Source organism: Phoenix dactylifera, chromosome 9 (assembly GCF_009389715.1).
Source record: "Phoenix dactylifera cultivar Barhee BC4 chromosome 9, palm_55x_up_171113_PBpolish2nd_filt_p, whole genome shotgun sequence".
Classification (NCBI taxonomy): domain Eukaryota; kingdom Viridiplantae; phylum Streptophyta; class Magnoliopsida; order Arecales; family Arecaceae; genus Phoenix; species Phoenix dactylifera.
The window spans coordinates 3,231,492-3,247,751 of record NC_052400.1 but is presented as its reverse complement, the minus strand read 5'-3'; the positions used below and the strand labels follow the sequence as shown (position 1 = coordinate 3,247,751).

Here is a 16,260-nt window from a genome sequence, read left to right as displayed (position 1 = left end):
AAGCTTTAATATGAGAGACAGAGAGAGAGAGAGAGAGAGAGAGAGAGACTCATATCGTCTCTGCTTGGACCATGGAAAACAAAGACTGTGAACTTGCGGGCCCCGGCCTCCCCAAGCTTTAATGGCATGGACCAAATTCTCGTCCGTGCAGCCTGGCAATTTGACGAAGATGATCTTGCGGGCCCCGGCCTCCCCAAGCTAAGTGATGAGGTTGCCACACGTGTCAAAATCACGGTGGTAGGTGCACGTGCCAACGCCAGGCATGGATTCAACACGCCTGCCCCTTGTCTCCTTTCCTATGGGAAGATAGGCACGGCATCAGGTTTTTAGAAGCTTTCGGATTTGACTTCCAAGTTCCTTTTGCTGCACCTGGAGCCCGTAGTCAATGTGAACGGTAGTTTCCCTTAAATTATGTCTTGGTTTGGAAGAGGACAAGGCATTGAAAGTTGGACCGGACCACTTGGTCAATTGGGACCCGCTTAGCTACCAAATGTCCTTCTTGATTCGATAAGATTTCTCCCACCCTATAATAATATTAATAATTAAACTTCAATCAAATAACAACAATAATAATAATAAATAAAAAAGGTGCAATCCTTTCTCCAGTAATTTAGGTTTTAAAAAACAGCAGCCTTTGCTTCATATTGTTACAAGTAATGCTAATGCTTGCCCAAAAACCTCGCTAAGAAAGCAACAAATCTAGTTTTTTAGAATGACGTACAAGGGTTTTGTCTGTTGATTTGAAGCTAAAAAGATCAATTTTACCTTTGATGAATCATAAAACGTGAGATACTGCCGCCGCAAAGAAGTTTTAAGAGAAATATGAAGGTGATTCCTCACCTTTTTCTTCTCATAATTATCCTATTAAGATTTGTCTATTGGTGGTTTCTACATTTCTAATCTTCACACACCCCACTTTTGTTTTTCTAATCCTAATCGAATATGTTTAAGGATTCATTGCTAATCATCATATCCAGCAATCCTAATCGCTTTTCCCTTCACGCCTAAGCTTGAGTCCTAGAACTCCAGGGATTTACCGGTTTAGCAATCTATGACCCTTCGTTCATATCCAAAATTTTTAACAACCATATGCACTTTCATTTGCATTATAACTAATTTAATTAATGATGTTTGTCTAGAAACTGTTTTAGAATATCAGCCATTATTTAATTATTGCATGTTTTCCTAAATAATTTAATTGTCTTTATCTACCTGAAAAATGTAGTCTTTCATTCAGTTAATCACGGGGGGCGTAAGGCATGGGTTTAATATCCTTTCAAAGTAAGAATAGGTCGAGGTTTTTTTGCATAGACACCGGATGAAAGCAGATGATTTTCGTATTGCCATTGCTTCCAAAGATTTGCACAAGTAATGACTGTCATAACCATTAAATTTATAAATAATTATTCGAGGAAAGTCTACTACAACAGAATTTGCTTCTAAGGAGTAAACTATGTTGTCTGTGGCTAATAAATATGCATATGTATATATTACTTAATTATTTTTCTTAGGGTTTCAACCGATCACTGCATCAAATGTTGGACCAAAAAAGACAGCTCAAGTAATCACTTTTGTGGTTTAAAAGTATCAGACTAGTATATGCTAATCTCTTTTATGGTACATAGAGTAATACTCAGTTGACAACCATTAAGGATTCTTGGATTGATGAGCTAAGAAATTTTGGGGCCATTTGGCTTGGAAAATGTGAAAGCATGAAGGCTGGGCTCTTTGAAGGTTGACCATAGATTTCTTCACCTAACCTTCATCGGTAAGCATGGGGACTCTCCAACTCCTTTGGTTTGCAAGGCACGGGCAGTGATGCCATCCCGCTTGGGAGGCGGACGGCGAATTGGAATCGCAGAATCCAAGGACGTCCGTGGGGTAAGCCCACCATTAGAAGAGGTTGCTGACCATCTCAGGGCATTACGCCACCTTTGGCTCAAACCAACCTTAGTAGTAAACTGAGTCTTTGGAAGTTCAATCATCTCATCTACATTCGTTTCTTGATTTCCTTTGTCTTTTAATCTTGTCTTGGATCTTTCTTCTATACTATAATACAGGAATTCTTTTATTTCAACTCTTTTTTTCGCATACAAAATAGCATAGAGCATATATATGCATGAGACTAGAGATGCATTTGACTCATGCCCGATATATTAAAAAAAGATTTCCGTGGGTAAATATCACATTGTTAATTAAAGGTTTATAAGATGCTTAAGGTAGCTATTCAATATATATATAATAGGATTGTATGTATGAGCATATGTGCCAGCAAAAGGTGCTACGTTACCTAAGGCTGTATTTTACTACTCATGGAAGGTTAGATGTAAGACAACCCTAAAAACTACAGTTTTTATGCCGCTCATAGAGTGCCTACAATTTGAGATATTACATTCTACACCGCGTGCACCGTGTGGCAGTGCACCATGCTAATCATAGATGTTTGTTCATTCATCAAGTACTCATCTTAGTACACCCCCATAAGAACAAATGCTTGTGATAAATTAACGTGGTGCACCATTATGTGGTGCACACTGTATAGGATATAATTTCTTCTACAATCACGGGAACAAATGCTTGTGATAAATGTAGCACGCCATCATGTGATGCACACTGTGTAGGATATAATTTCTTCTATAATTTAATCCAAGCTATACTTGTTGAGTGGATGCCAGTTCAACGAAATAAGGCAATTAGCTAATTGGCCGGCAGACGAAGACACATTGAGGAGTAATAAGCATATTATATGTGCTCACGTTGGGCCTAAAGCACTCCTCCCAATTAAAAAATAGTTCCCGAGCCTTCCACGACTTATCCACATTACTGCAGGGGTTAAAAAAGCAAAAGATGATGATGTCTTATATAGAGAATGATGCAGTAATTTGTTCTCAAGTTTCATAAACCCGGTAGGCATCTGCTGATTACCAAACAAAATTAGGAGAGCTCATGGACATGCTTTTATACAGATAACACTTCATCATCTAGTCAAATCATGGTGGAGAAAAGTGGTGTAGGATAGTAGAGAAAACTTAAACTGATAGAATGAGATAGATTTATTTATATATTTTATATTTTCTTACATCCTCCTCACATGTGGGCCAGACTTTTCTTTAATGGGTGAGTCCAACATTTGAAATTTTTAATAATAGAGTTAAAGAGTGTGGAAACATGGTTCGAACTCAGAACCTCTACTCTGATACTATGTTAAAATTACTATTTATTCTAAAAATTTAAATTAATAAAATAAAATAAATTTATTTATATATTTTATATTTTTTTACAGCATGCGAGACCATCGAATGCTGCAAAAAGTTTGATATGGACCGCCAGCTTCCGTGCTTCCTCAATCCTCCTCTCATAGGGGTGAACTCATCCTTACTTTCTATTGCTTCATTCGCACCACTTGCTTTTGTCCTTGCTTTTTAACTTTATCCGCATCAGTAAGCAGGTGATCCACTAAGAAGATACAAACGTCAAGCTTTTCTCTTCCTTTTTGGAGAATACATTTACAGCATATGTTTATTCGCAAGAACATTTTGATGGAAGAAAACTGGAATATAAATTCTAGTTACTTTTGGGAGTCTAAAAGAGAATCCATTGAAAGGTGGTGAAAAAGAGAGATGGGTAAGTTTTTATCCCATCCATGTCTCACAGATAATTTGCTTCGTAGGACCAAAAACAGTCCAAGTAGATTCTATACCGGGCAAATCCAAGATATTATTTTACTTCCATCCAGGAGCTACCGGTAATCTATCATGAGATTCGGTGTGGTGGTCAATGCTTAATAAACAAGACTTGTTTGGTTCTCACAAATTTTTTTTTCTCATTAAAATATATATTTTTTAGAAATTTAATTTTTAAAAATATGATGCCTGGAAAAAATAATTTTGGCATGTTTGGTTGACCATAAAAAAATAGTTATTATAGAGTAGCTTATATTTAGTTGAGCATTTACTTTCTTAAGAAAATTATGTAAAATATTTATTATAACTTTTATATAAAAAAAAAGATCATATCCATAAATTATGATGGCTTAAAGATAGTTTTCCATAAAAAAAGCAACCCAATTTTCAATTGGTGGAAAGTAGCTTTTTCATATTTCTTAATGATTTTTTCTATAAAATATGAAAATTTTATTTTTATGGAAATACTACTTTTCCATCACTCTTCTCTAAAAACTCTAATCAAACAAGTTGTTTTTCTTCATTTTTCAGTTAATTATACTTTCAACTTTTATTTTCTCGTGAAACAAACGAGTTCATAATAATATCAACAAGTTTAGGTTAGTCATTTTCATACCCACATGAGAATATAGGAATCACTAAATTTTTTGGTTTTTACTTTTTGGAACTTGTTTGGTTCGCAGAAAGAATTTCTTCTCATTGAAATATCTTTTCTTAAAAGTTGATGTCTGTAGAAAAATAGTACATACTAAAATGGTTTATATTTCATTCAGCCTTTACTTTTCTAAGAAAGTTATGTAAAATAGTCGTTATCATTTTCTATTTAAAAAGCATCAAGGCATTATTGAAAAGAAAAACAGCCAAATTCCTAGCTTGTGGAAAAGTGGGTTTTTGAGTCCCATATAAGTTTTCTTTTTTCATAAAATATAAAAATTTTATTCTTATGAAAAAAACTATTTTTCTTTTTCTTTTTTTTGAAAACTTTATCTAAATGTAAGACATTTCTTCGTGTTTTCATTGGCCATATTTTTTATTCTCATCTTCCAACGAATCAAACAAATCCTCTGAGGAAGAACAATTTAGGAGGTGAAGGAACGTACAAAGGGCGTTGTCCCTATGAACAAAATAAGTCAGAGGTTGGGAAAGACTAAAACCCCACCTCTCAGAATACAGAAGTGTAGTACCAATAAAATTGGCCAACCAGCATGCGATGCATGAAAAGAGAGCACTTAACCTAAAAACGAACATCCTGATACCTAACAAAAATGAGTTAGACCCCACTCCACACGCCATGCTATGACATTGAAGGATTCAGTTGGCCACACAGTCATGGAATCACCTTCCGGCCAAACGGAAGTTTCCTGTTGCTGATCAAGAGAAGCGGCCTAATAAATTTGGAAGCCTAAGGCTTAACGCGAACTCATAGGAGGGCTTTTTTTCTATTTATTTTGTTTTTGAGACCTTTTGTGTGGTGGGCCTTTTTTTTGGACCGGAGTCTTACGCGACCGCCTAAATTGCCTAAGGATTGGACCGGCCCTGCTGATTAACAACATAGTAGATACCATCTCAGGCTGCTCTGAGTTCCGGGAGGGGCACGAATGAGCATGGAACTGGGATAGCCGCTGCCTTTATTGCAGTCCCTCGGCAATCCAGGATATAAGCGTTTTCCAGCCTATTGTAAGCATTACTACTTGAGCTGGACGTATAACAATATAAGCGGCTTTCTTTCTATTTATTTATTTATTCAAATAAGGCTTGGTGTAAGGCAGAGTTTTCGGTGTCTGAAACATTATTCATGCCCATAGCGTGAAATGCAAGGCATGACTGGTGTAAATGTAACCGGTCTCCGGTAGGCTCTTGCGGTCCAAGTCTTTGGATTTCTAGCTTTGGAGAATTTCCATGTACCTTTTCTTGTGTCTCAAAATAAGCCCACAGCAATTATTCAACAGTTCAGACCACTCAATGTCGGTTACTTTCAGGTTTCCAGAAGCATTTTGGTCACAATAGGCTCCTAACAGGAGTCTATTAGTTAGTCAGTGATTTAGTTTTACTGGGATTGACATCCCCAAGTAGTACTAGTCTTGTAATTAATCGGAATCGACTAGAAGGATCACCGAACTTAATACGGACTGTTTTGGCAGACTGGATAAGATCTAAAAGTGAGATCATATTAAGAAGCTGATTCATGAGCCAAACTTCTGAAGGCCCATAACTTGGTCATATAACGTCCGATTGAGATAATGCTTTTTTGAAATCAGAAAATTTTTCAAAATCTACAATGTAGTGCCACCTTATAAGGAAGGCTATATCTTTAGAGATCAAGCTCAAATTTCATCATTTGGATTCTAAAACCGGTTGGTCAAATTAAAAATTTTCTTTTAAAAAAGGCTTTGATCTGATGCATGATGTATCTCCCAATCCGAAAAGAATCAAGCAAAACAATAAAAGGCAAAGTTGATGTAGAAGTTAAGAATTACCACCTATAGAATTTTAGCTTTTTCGAATTTATTTTTACTACTCCTATCTATTTTAGAAAAATAAGATCTATTAGAATTAAAAAAGAAATTCGACTTCAATTGGACGACGACAAACCTCATCATTATAAATAAAGGTTATGTACCTTAATTTTTAATAACTAATTAATCAATAAAAGAAAAAAAATGTAAATCTTGCTTTCGTCAATTTTTTTATCTTTTCTAACTTTTTTTAATTGAAAATTTTGAGTTGAGTGGATTGAAAAAAAAAAATATTCTCTCCGATTGGATCAAAAAGTCTCGGTTCTTCACCAATCCCGGCTTGGACTGAAGAGGACCTGTCTTCCAATCACGATGATCATGCCAATCATAGATGGCCATAATTCAAAGACGAACCCTCTATAGTCAAATCAAGAATGGAGACGATCCGAATCCTTTATTTCTCCAATCAGTGAAGCAGGTCAATAAAATAATGCTAATTGGAATAAAGTTCTATTTGGGGAGATGAGCATTGGATCTAATAAGATAACGACTTGTCCCAGGCCTTATCCCCATATGTAGCAATCAAAGATGCTGAATTCGAATCTTGAATAGTGCATCTCCAAGTATTGGAACTTTGATAATTTAAGTAGATAGTGCAGGTGGGCTTCTCTCCCTTCCATAAAAACAAAATTGGAGTCCTTTTCATACCTCGTGGGATTCGTCTTAATTTGTTTTGTTTTCTCGTTTCATTCCTTCAATGAATTGCAGGCAACTTGATCACGCTTTTTTATTACAAAAAGAAAGATAAATCAACTGCCTCGACCGATTAAATTCATCCAATTTAGCTCAAGAATAGTATATTTTATAACTTGACCTACTCCATCCTCCAAGTTTTGGACCCATTTACTACGTATGTTCAAGTTGGAATCCGGAGAAGAAATATAAGTTCGCTTTACTTGCATCCCCACAAGGTGATACAATAAGACCAACGAGCGCTTGATCAGATGTCATCATCTTTTACCACTTGGGCAAAAAAGAATTCTGGTTGAAGTCAAGTGCAACAGTGGAGTAGGTATCGGGTGAGAAAAAGATGAGGATCAGTCCCTTGGTATGTCTTTTTTAAAAACTGATGCAGCATGAGGACTGGGTTTTAGTAACTAGAGTTTCATGAAATTAGAACACAAATCCTGGCCAAGTCCAGCGAAACTCCAACAAGTACCCTCAGTTACTGGAACTTGTAGCCTCGAACTATGATTGTTTTCGCTGCACAATAGAAAACAACAATGAAATGCTTTTTGAAGTCTTGGGTTCCAGGCTACTCACAACAAAATGGAAACTGGAAAAGAGCAGTTCCAGCCCCTGAAAGTGTAAGCAATACAATCATATGCCATCAACCAAACTTTAATGCTAGGCTGCAGCAGCAGATGCTTCAATGTAACATTTTTTACTGAAGTGGTAATCAAGTGCTGCTCAAAAATGTTGTCAAATTCGGTAGATGTACCATACGCTCTCGAAACAGGCATTTTGCCTCAACCAAAAAAGTAACAGCCTGATTCCATGAGGGACTTCCTTAATCTCATGTACAGTCATCAAAGTCATGTCTCTCTTCAACACTCAAATTTAAACCATGTGATAAGCAATGAAAAATCATTTTTTTTCAGATAACTAAATACAACACTCCGAGTGAAGTTATAGAAAATGATAATGGTATATGCAAAAGTATCCAATATTCGATATAATGTGTGAAAGACCAGGATGAGAGCATTTTTCTGCAAGCAGAGCAAAAGGATAAGACAGTCTGAATCTGAAACGATAAGACCAAAGAATAAACTCCACAATTTTTTCTTCACGAGACTCGCTAAGAGACTGCTGTCTGTGTCGATTATTAAAATATCAAGTTTGGCCAGACTGTGATAGCTCCTCTGTAATTGGTCGAAGACAGACATGGACAAAGGCATCTTCTGTGAGCAGTCTTGTTCTTCCACCACCGATAATACACCATAGTCCCTGTCATCACCAAAACAAAACAAAACAAAAAAAAGAGAGATGTCATCAACTTTACCATACAAACCCACACATAATATCACGAACCACACAATAAGATCCATGATAAGTAGGTTTCAAAAAGTGGTGCCTAACTTATAAAATTCGGACCTAACACAAACCTGAAGAAAAATAAGGACATGGAAGCTGAAAGGTAGACCTGAAACCAATTTGGGTTGATTTGGGTTGGGCCAGGGTCCTGATAACAGCCTGATGCGTTTGCATAGCATAGGGGACAGTAGGTAGAGGTCAGAGGTTAGGGCAGACAACAGTAATGGTCAATTTGGGGGCCTAGTGCTGCCTCCCTTTCTTAGGTACAACAGGATCCAGACCATGCCCACAACCATGTTCTCTTCCCATTGCTTCAATTATTGACGTCTCACCTCCATCCATTTGATATTGCCCGCTCCTGAACAATTTCTTCCTCCCCACCAAGAGGGGACTTCTTCAAGCCACCAACATGAAGCAACTGCTCTGTGTCGCATTTTTGTGTGCTCTTGTGCTGGCCATATATCATTCCCACCAGCCATCCACAGATAGTCCGCCCTTCTCTCTATCTCCAACCATAGTAAACCAAATTTTAAGCAGGCGGCTTGGGAAGGAGCTAAGTTTTCTGGTAACAAAGCCATCAGGAGAACGGAAAGCCAAGGTTAGTTGATGTGTTTCTGAGTTCTATCAAAGAATAAAAATAAAAAGAAAAATCTTAGAGTTACAACTGGTAACAGATACCTCATGGAATGAAGAAATCAGAAGCCAAAGAAGGTTCTGCTGGCGGAGAGCACAATGATGACAACGAGGGAGGGCTAGTTTACAGTGCAGATTACCATGGAGCGACAACGCATCCTTCTCCACAGCCCAAGCATCCCAAACCATAGACCTTGCTTTGCTTCATTTGCACATATAAGTGCTTCTAAAGGGGTAAGGAACCATTCCCCTGATGTACCATGCTTCACGGGTCCTCTGATGTACCATTCTTCGAGGATATATGTACTGCTGAAGGCATTTTTAAAATATAAGGTTATAGCATTGCAGGACTACAGCATTTACATTTTGGGATTCATAAAACAAACTCTGAATCTGCATTACCAAATCAGGTCATATTTTGAACCCTGAAAACAATTTATAATAAAGATCCCATCACATTTTGGCACGCACAAAATGAACAGTTGCAACCAAGAGCAGCAATACTCTTTAATGTCAATTACATCATCCTTTCAACACCAGCTTGAGCATTGCCACCAATCCCTCTTTAGCCAACCACACAATCCCATAATGTGGTTATGGTGAAGCAAAACCATACTCAAGTTAATCATGCAAGATGTAGCAAAACCCAGCTCACCGAGCCGCTAACCAAGTATGCCAAATCATAATTCTCATGGACCTTCCCAAGCCAAGCACAAATTCAAAGTCAGCAGGCTTCTGTGCATGGAAGAAATATATTTCAGAATGCCAGAGACTTTCCTGCCAACTACCTCAACCAACATTAAGCACAAACCTCCATCTTCTCCACGGATCAGGTTGTGACGTTCCTACTCATTGCAGATAATTCACCGCACAGGAAAGCAGGCCATAAATTTGTGATCTCAACAAAAGTACAGTTTAAGCAGCAATTGGATTTATCAATCATCTAAAGATTCTCCCTGAAATTATTGCAAAGACTGCAGGCTTGCAGGGAGTATATCTTGGAAGGTTGCAATTACAATTTTGACTCGTCTCTCAGTCATTAGATTAAAGACCAAGAGGTGACTAGGTTGGATCTTGATCTAATCCAGTTAATACTGTAGCATATTTGTGCATTTTACCAATTATTGAGGAATAGGAAGAAAAAAAAAATGAGAAATGGAGGGAGATACACAGTAGAATTACCTAGTCCTAATAAAAGAAAATTACCTCCTCAAAATTTTGCCAATTGCCCAAATCTCATGAAAAAAGACATATACGTTATCATGTTTTTTTAACCTCTTGTGAAGTATGATGCTAATATTCAATAATATCTGATGCATATCTTTCCTCACATCGGGGTTTAAATAAATAATGCCCCCATGAATTCCCTCAATTTTGGTGTATCCAAATGAAGAGCAGATATAAAATCTGGTTGGCCACGATCAAGACTTCGTGACAAATGAAAGAATTTGTTCTGGATATACTTGCAAACTAACATCATCAATAAAATACCTTTATGTACTTAAAGTTCATTGGAGTCGGCAAAGGTACTATAGCAGAAGTTTAATTTCCAATCAATAGCTCTTTCCTTTGATTGTGGCATCACAAAAAACTGATACCATCTCCCAATCAAAACATCATATTTTCCTAAAATTATGGTAGAACTAGAAGAATCAACAATTCAAGTGAAAAATGTAACTCTATGTGCTTATAGCTTCAAATACTTCTGCAATTAAAGCTCATATTTGCTACTTCAAATATTTCACTTTTGACGATTACATATTTAGCTGAAACATCGGCAATCCACATAGCTAAATAGATGCATACTGAATGGCATATAATAAAGCTTTCCGTACCTCAGGAACTGGGATGGCCACCTAAGGAATGTAGGCATCTCTGCAAACAGTGCTTCTCTCTCCCGTGAACAAAACAACAGTTCCAGTAACAGCAACATTTTCAAAGCTAACTCTTCAGATCCAGCAAATCATACGGCCTATAGCAGTATGCTGTAATGCCTTTGTGGCCTTCAACACCAATGCTCACTTTCTGTGCATCTGTGCCACTTTTTCTTTTTAATTATGGTTTTAAGAGAAATTCAAGGCATTTGTAGTTGCCAAATTCAGCATGTTCAGTCTAATGCCTTAAGAGAACTGAGTTGATTCAGTACTTCTGTTTCTCCCGATTCACGGTGAAACACTGATAATGCACAAGCCAACCAAATTATACTGATATTGAAAGAGCAAACACTGTCTGATTCAACCACTTGAGTGTTTACCCAGCTCACAATATCCAGAACTACTAACAAACCCAAATAAGTTATCCTGATACTGCATCCCTACTCATGTTGGATTCCCTATACAATGTTAGAAAAATGACTGCAGCTTGACAACTCTGGCAGCTGAACAAGCTTTAAAATTTAACCAAAAAAGTAGTTCTTTTATGACATTGGTGTCTGTCAATGTTTTACAGCTGCCCAACAATTGAGGACATGCATGAGTTGAATGATCGAACTTCTCAGGTCCTAAACTTGCATAAATACAAGTCAGTAATTTAAGGTAAATAGATGTGAAATCCTGGATCACTGAGAACAATATCACAGTTATCACTAACTATTTTTAGAATGGAGTGACAACATCCCCTTCATATATTGTTTCCTGGTTTTTCTGTACTTTTCAAGCAGTATACCAAAGCTTTTACATGCATCTTCAAATATGACATACCTACAAAATTTGGACTTAAACTGAGTAAATTCGATCATAGCCTTCTTATTATCCTCATTATATAATACAATGAGGTCATCAAGCACTCCCACCAGATTATTAAAATCTAGTTTTTCATCAACATCTCCATGCTGAGGCAGATGTTGAAGCCATCTCATCCATTGCAAGGAATCATCACTTCTTTCCTGAACAACTGTTTCTATGATCCTGAATGCCTCAATGCAGTTGGAGCTAGCATGAATTCTCTCAATTATGTAACCAAATGTAGCTCTTTGGCTTAACAAAAGAGTCTGTACACGATGGTCCACATCGGTATCAGCAGACCAATGTTTTGCAGCAACCATGCAAGCCTTCCTGAAGATAGGATCATGATCAGAGATCAGCCTGATTGCAACATGCAGCAGAAGTACAAACATAGTCCTTGAAGTTTCTAGTTTAGAATCAAAAAGTTGACATGATGCTTGCTTCTGCTTCTCATTCCACTCATGGAGAGCAACATGAGCAAAACCTTCCCACCTGCAACAAAGCTGCTCATGAGCATACAACAAACCAAACAATCAAAATATTTAGAACTCATGATTCGACTAAGTACGAATTAATAATTACAAGCACAGTGAGAGGTGACCCAGCATCTACATGGAAACAAGCATGATGGCACCAGGTGGCTAACAAAACTATAGAGAACTCACAATTATAAGGCATGATCTACTTAGGCATACAACAACTAGAAGTAGTTAAATCATAACCATAATCACAATCATCTTACCTTTTCCCAACTATTTGGAGTCAGCTTTATGGTTCGTCATTCGCCAAGTATTCTTAACTTGGGCTTCCTTTGATGTTATTCCAAGTTTCCCCACATCCTTACAATCTTCATTCATATAATTTTAGGTCCTCCTCTTCTTTTCTTTTTAATCTTCAACACAAACTAAAGTATCTCTTCTTATAGGGGCCTCCTTAGATTTTCGCTGTACCAGCTAACCGATTTTCCATCATTTTGTCCTTAATTTATGCAAGTCAAACATCTCCTCAAGTATTTCATTTCTTAATCTATCGTTCCCAGTTTTACCACGCATCCATTTTAACTAGTAATTAAATCATATGTTAAACACTAATGATAGATAAAGATTTTGTTGCTGGCTTCTTTGCATTTCTAGTAATGTGTTCTCAACATAGAAACATGTCCTTTGAGTACCCTTCATCTAGAAATCATTGATATGAGACATCCAACCGAGTTCGCGCATTCACTGAAATGCAGATCAATGCAGAAAAATTCTCACTAATTCAAATAACAAATATGGAGAATGATGATATCCACTTGCTGGTCCAAACTAATGGGATGAGACTAGTTAATTATGTTTATGTGCAGGCACAAGACAACCCTAATTTATAAGGATACTGCTTGTTTGTAATGGTAAGATTGCACTTATATAGAACTATATGGTCGGTCTCCACAAATAGTAGCAATCACCATTACACTTACTGCCTTAAAACAAGAGATTAGAGCCTTCAATTAACATCAAAAAAAATTTGAAACATAATCAAAAAATGCTTACTCGAAAGGAGGCTCAACCTCAACAGCAAGTGTCAAATGCAAGGAAAAGTCATTAGATGTTTTACTCCGATATTCATACTCATCAATGATTGTATGAGCCTCATGAGGATAACCTCGAGGAACATACAAAATATCCCCTTCTTTGAGTAAAATCTGCATGCTTCCATTCATGCTGCTCTCTGAACCATGCAAGCTGCCAATAGGATCATATAACCTGGGCAGTATAGATGTTGGACGAGGCGAAATGGTCCATTGCTTGCACCCAAAAAGTTGGCACACAAACACGCAGTGGTCATCATAATGTTTGGCCAGACCTTGAGATCCAGGAGGCGTCATATACAAATTGGCCCCTACAGATGGTTGACCAAACAGATCTGCTAACCCTTCTGCAATAGCAGCAACTTTACCAGACCGAAACTCCATACCCCGCAGGGCAATTGTATAACCATTCCGAAATGCATCTTTACTCTTCTGGACACTATCTGCATCTATAAATATTGGACCAGTGTCATTCTTAAAAAAATGCAGCTCTTTTTTAACATATTTATTCAAGGACTCAGTGGTTAGTTCCTGTGTTTTCAAAATCTTAATGTCCTGTCCATACATAATTGGAGAACCCAATGAACCATTCACCTCATTCAGAAAAAAATTAATGTCTAATTCATCTGAAGCAATAGGCGGACATGAAACCAGCCCCAGTAAAACTGAATCAAGGACATCATCAGTCATTTTACGATTAAAAGAGTGAATCAAAGAACTGAAAATATTACTATCCTTCTCCAAATTCTCAGATGCCCCGCTTAGTATAAGCGGTGAATTCTCCCAGCAGTTCAGGACAAAATTTTCAAAGTCAGATTCTTTTCCTCCAAATATACTTATCCTGACCTTATCAGATCCCCAAGTTTCATGGTCAGGTTGATTCATGGAAAGCCTAAAAATAGTTGCAGCAAGATCACACTTTGTACCACGCAAGAAGCTTTTCTTCTGACTGTAATTGCTTGGTAATTCCAAACATCGAATCTTGTCCCACAGTGCCCTCAAAAAAGGCAGAAATCGTCTGACTATTTCCTTTGGGATTTGGTACAAGAATTCCACACTGCAAGTATTGACGAGGACTATTGCTGCATCCAGGAATAACGCTAGAATATTTTCTCTCATGGACCCTATCTTGGAAGAGTCCACAATGTCAAGAATATCAATATATAATGGAGTTGCTGCCATCTGACAAAATGAACATCTACAAAAAGTTAAGTCAAATCAAAACATTTTTTAAAACAAGTTACCAACAGCTACAACCACAACAAGAACAACAAGTTATACAGTAAAATGGTTTACTATGTAAGAATGTAGCTTGACTGGACCATGACTGAGGTTGGCAGATAGACATGCAGAATAAAAAAAATTTATTGGTGTAATGAAATTAAATCCATGAATTGAATTTCTAAACAATGCAACTTGCATAGAAAACATCAATACATTATGAGGGGCCGTTTGGCAAAATCCTAGATCTGGTGGGATATGCAGAGAAAATTGTATGGGATTGGGAGAATAAAGGGAGAGGGAGAAGGGAGAGCATGAGGATCATGGGCCTGATCCCTGCGAGAGGAAAAAAAAAACCTCAAGTGAGAGGGAGAAGGGAGAGGGAGAGCATAGGGATCATGGGCCCAATCATTAGGGGATACAAAATAGACCTCGAAAGGTCTTTCTTTTCATCCCGCAGGGATCAGTCCCTGCGACACCCTGCATCTCTCTCCCTCTCTCCTATTGTCTCTCTTCCTTCATTATCTCCAGCCAGGGTTTTCCCGAACAGCCCCTAAATGTGAAAACCAATTCCACCCTCTCTAGGCATAGGCCTTTGCAACTCTCTAGGGAATACAAAAATTTAACTTGGCACGAGCAATATGCTACGGTCCATGCCCAAAAGTCCTTACAGCTTCAATTACAATATTCTAGGTTCAGCATGCATACCATTTCTAAACTAAAGCAACGCGGAAAATGAATTTGTGCAATCTATGCGCATTGATCCAGACGGATTTTGATTTCCACTTGCAAAAGCCAAAAAAAATCAAGAAAGAACTTGAACAAGAACTTTTCATGAAGTGGATCATCACATAAAAAGAAAAAAGCAAATAAGCACAGCAACTACAAGCATAGTGGAGTCAGAAATGTCTGATGAAAGAACAGAGCCGCATTAGAGGGTTGGATTCTTTAGTCATCAATTGTATAAAGTATCTGAATTCTTTACAATTCTCTAAAAATTCAGAAAATATGCTGACTACGTCAGCTGAGACAGAAAAATCTGTCTCCTTATAACATTGAAAATGCCGAAAGATAAGAAGATAGGAGATACTTACAATAGCCTCTCAATAGCGAACGAATCTCTGAGCCGCTCCCTCCCAATCGGAGAACTAGAAAGATCCATGATAGCATTGCAGACTGCCTCGGCCACTCGACGGCTCCTGCTCCCCAGTGCCCACACCAAACACTTAATGACTCCATCATCGGATGCCATCATCGTGTTCGCCTCGAGAGACCAGAGTGCCGCGGCACTAACCACCTCGGCACTCAGCGCAGCCACAGAAGAGCATCTTACCAACCAAAGCAAAAGGGGATCCGTATAATTATTATTATCATTATCATCCTCGTGGAGTGAGCGAGTGAGTGAGAAAGAGAGAGTATATATACCTGCTCGTGAGGAGGAGAGGAAGGAGAGCGAGAAAGCATGGGGGAAGAGGTGGTAGGGAAGAAGGGGCCGTCCTTCTTGTTCTGAGGAGGGCAAGGTGGGCGCGGAGGAAGCGTTCGGTAATGGATCGGGCTTGAGGGTTGCGGAGGTTGGCTGCGGAAGCCAAGAGCAAGGGGAACACGGTGCGGTCGAAGGACGAGAGGTCGAGAGGAGAAGGAGGAGGAGGAGGCGCGAGGGAAGACTTGTTCGCTCTCTGCCTCCTCTTTCGGCAACCAGCGCCGCCGCTGCGGATTTCCTCCATGCCTCCTCGTTTTCTCACAAGGGCTCATGGTGGTGCTCCGGGGTCGATCGCATCAATAAAAGCGAGGCCCGGTAGGCGAGAAGCGGAGAAGGGCTCAACCCAGGCGGGCCACGGCCCACTAAAGCTGTGCATGGAATTTTTGGAAAGATGAGGAAT

At 38.3% G+C, this 16,260-nt stretch overlaps 1 protein-coding gene across 6 annotated transcripts; it reads right to left on the bottom strand.

Annotated features, from left to right (window-relative positions):
• Nucleotides 1-7,805: 7,805 nt before the first annotated feature.
• On the bottom strand, nucleotides 7,806-16,245 carry LOC103715626. Of its 6 annotated transcripts, none has more exons than XM_039129852.1 (7): nucleotides 15,806-16,245; nucleotides 15,475-15,708; nucleotides 13,122-14,357; nucleotides 10,702-12,081; nucleotides 8,912-9,711; nucleotides 8,305-8,795; nucleotides 7,806-8,146 (listed from the first exon to the last, which is right to left on the bottom strand). In XM_039129852.1, exons 1-4 carry the CDS (start codon nucleotides 16,102-16,104, stop codon nucleotides 11,451-11,453), a joined length of 2,400 nt encoding a protein of 799 aa, XP_038985780.1. In that variant the 5' UTR covers nucleotides 16,105-16,245; the 3' UTR covers nucleotides 7,806-8,146; nucleotides 8,305-8,795; nucleotides 8,912-9,711; nucleotides 10,702-11,450. The 6 variants fall into 6 exon arrangements, with proteins under 6 accessions (XP_038985780.1, XP_026663696.2, XP_026663694.2 ...); XM_026807895.2 differs by having other exon boundaries at nucleotides 8,912-9,175; XM_026807893.2 differs by having other exon boundaries at nucleotides 8,912-9,172.
• Nucleotides 16,246-16,260: the final 15 nt, after the last annotated feature.

Bases quoted from the DNA above. Each gene is read 5' to 3' on its own strand.
- LOC103715626 (XM_026807892.2), bottom strand. From the start codon at position 16,104: ATGGAGGAAATCCGCAGCGGCGGCGCTGGTTGCCGAAAGAGGAGGCAG. The intron at 14,358-15,474 runs GTAAGTATCTCC...AACTTTTTGTAG, and splicing joins TTCGCTATTGAGAGGCTATT to ATGTTCATTTTGTCAGATGG. The intron at 12,082-13,121 runs GTAAGCATTTTT...GCTTTGTTGCAG, and splicing joins GAGGTTGAGCCTCCTTTCGA to GTGGGAAGGTTTTGCTCATG.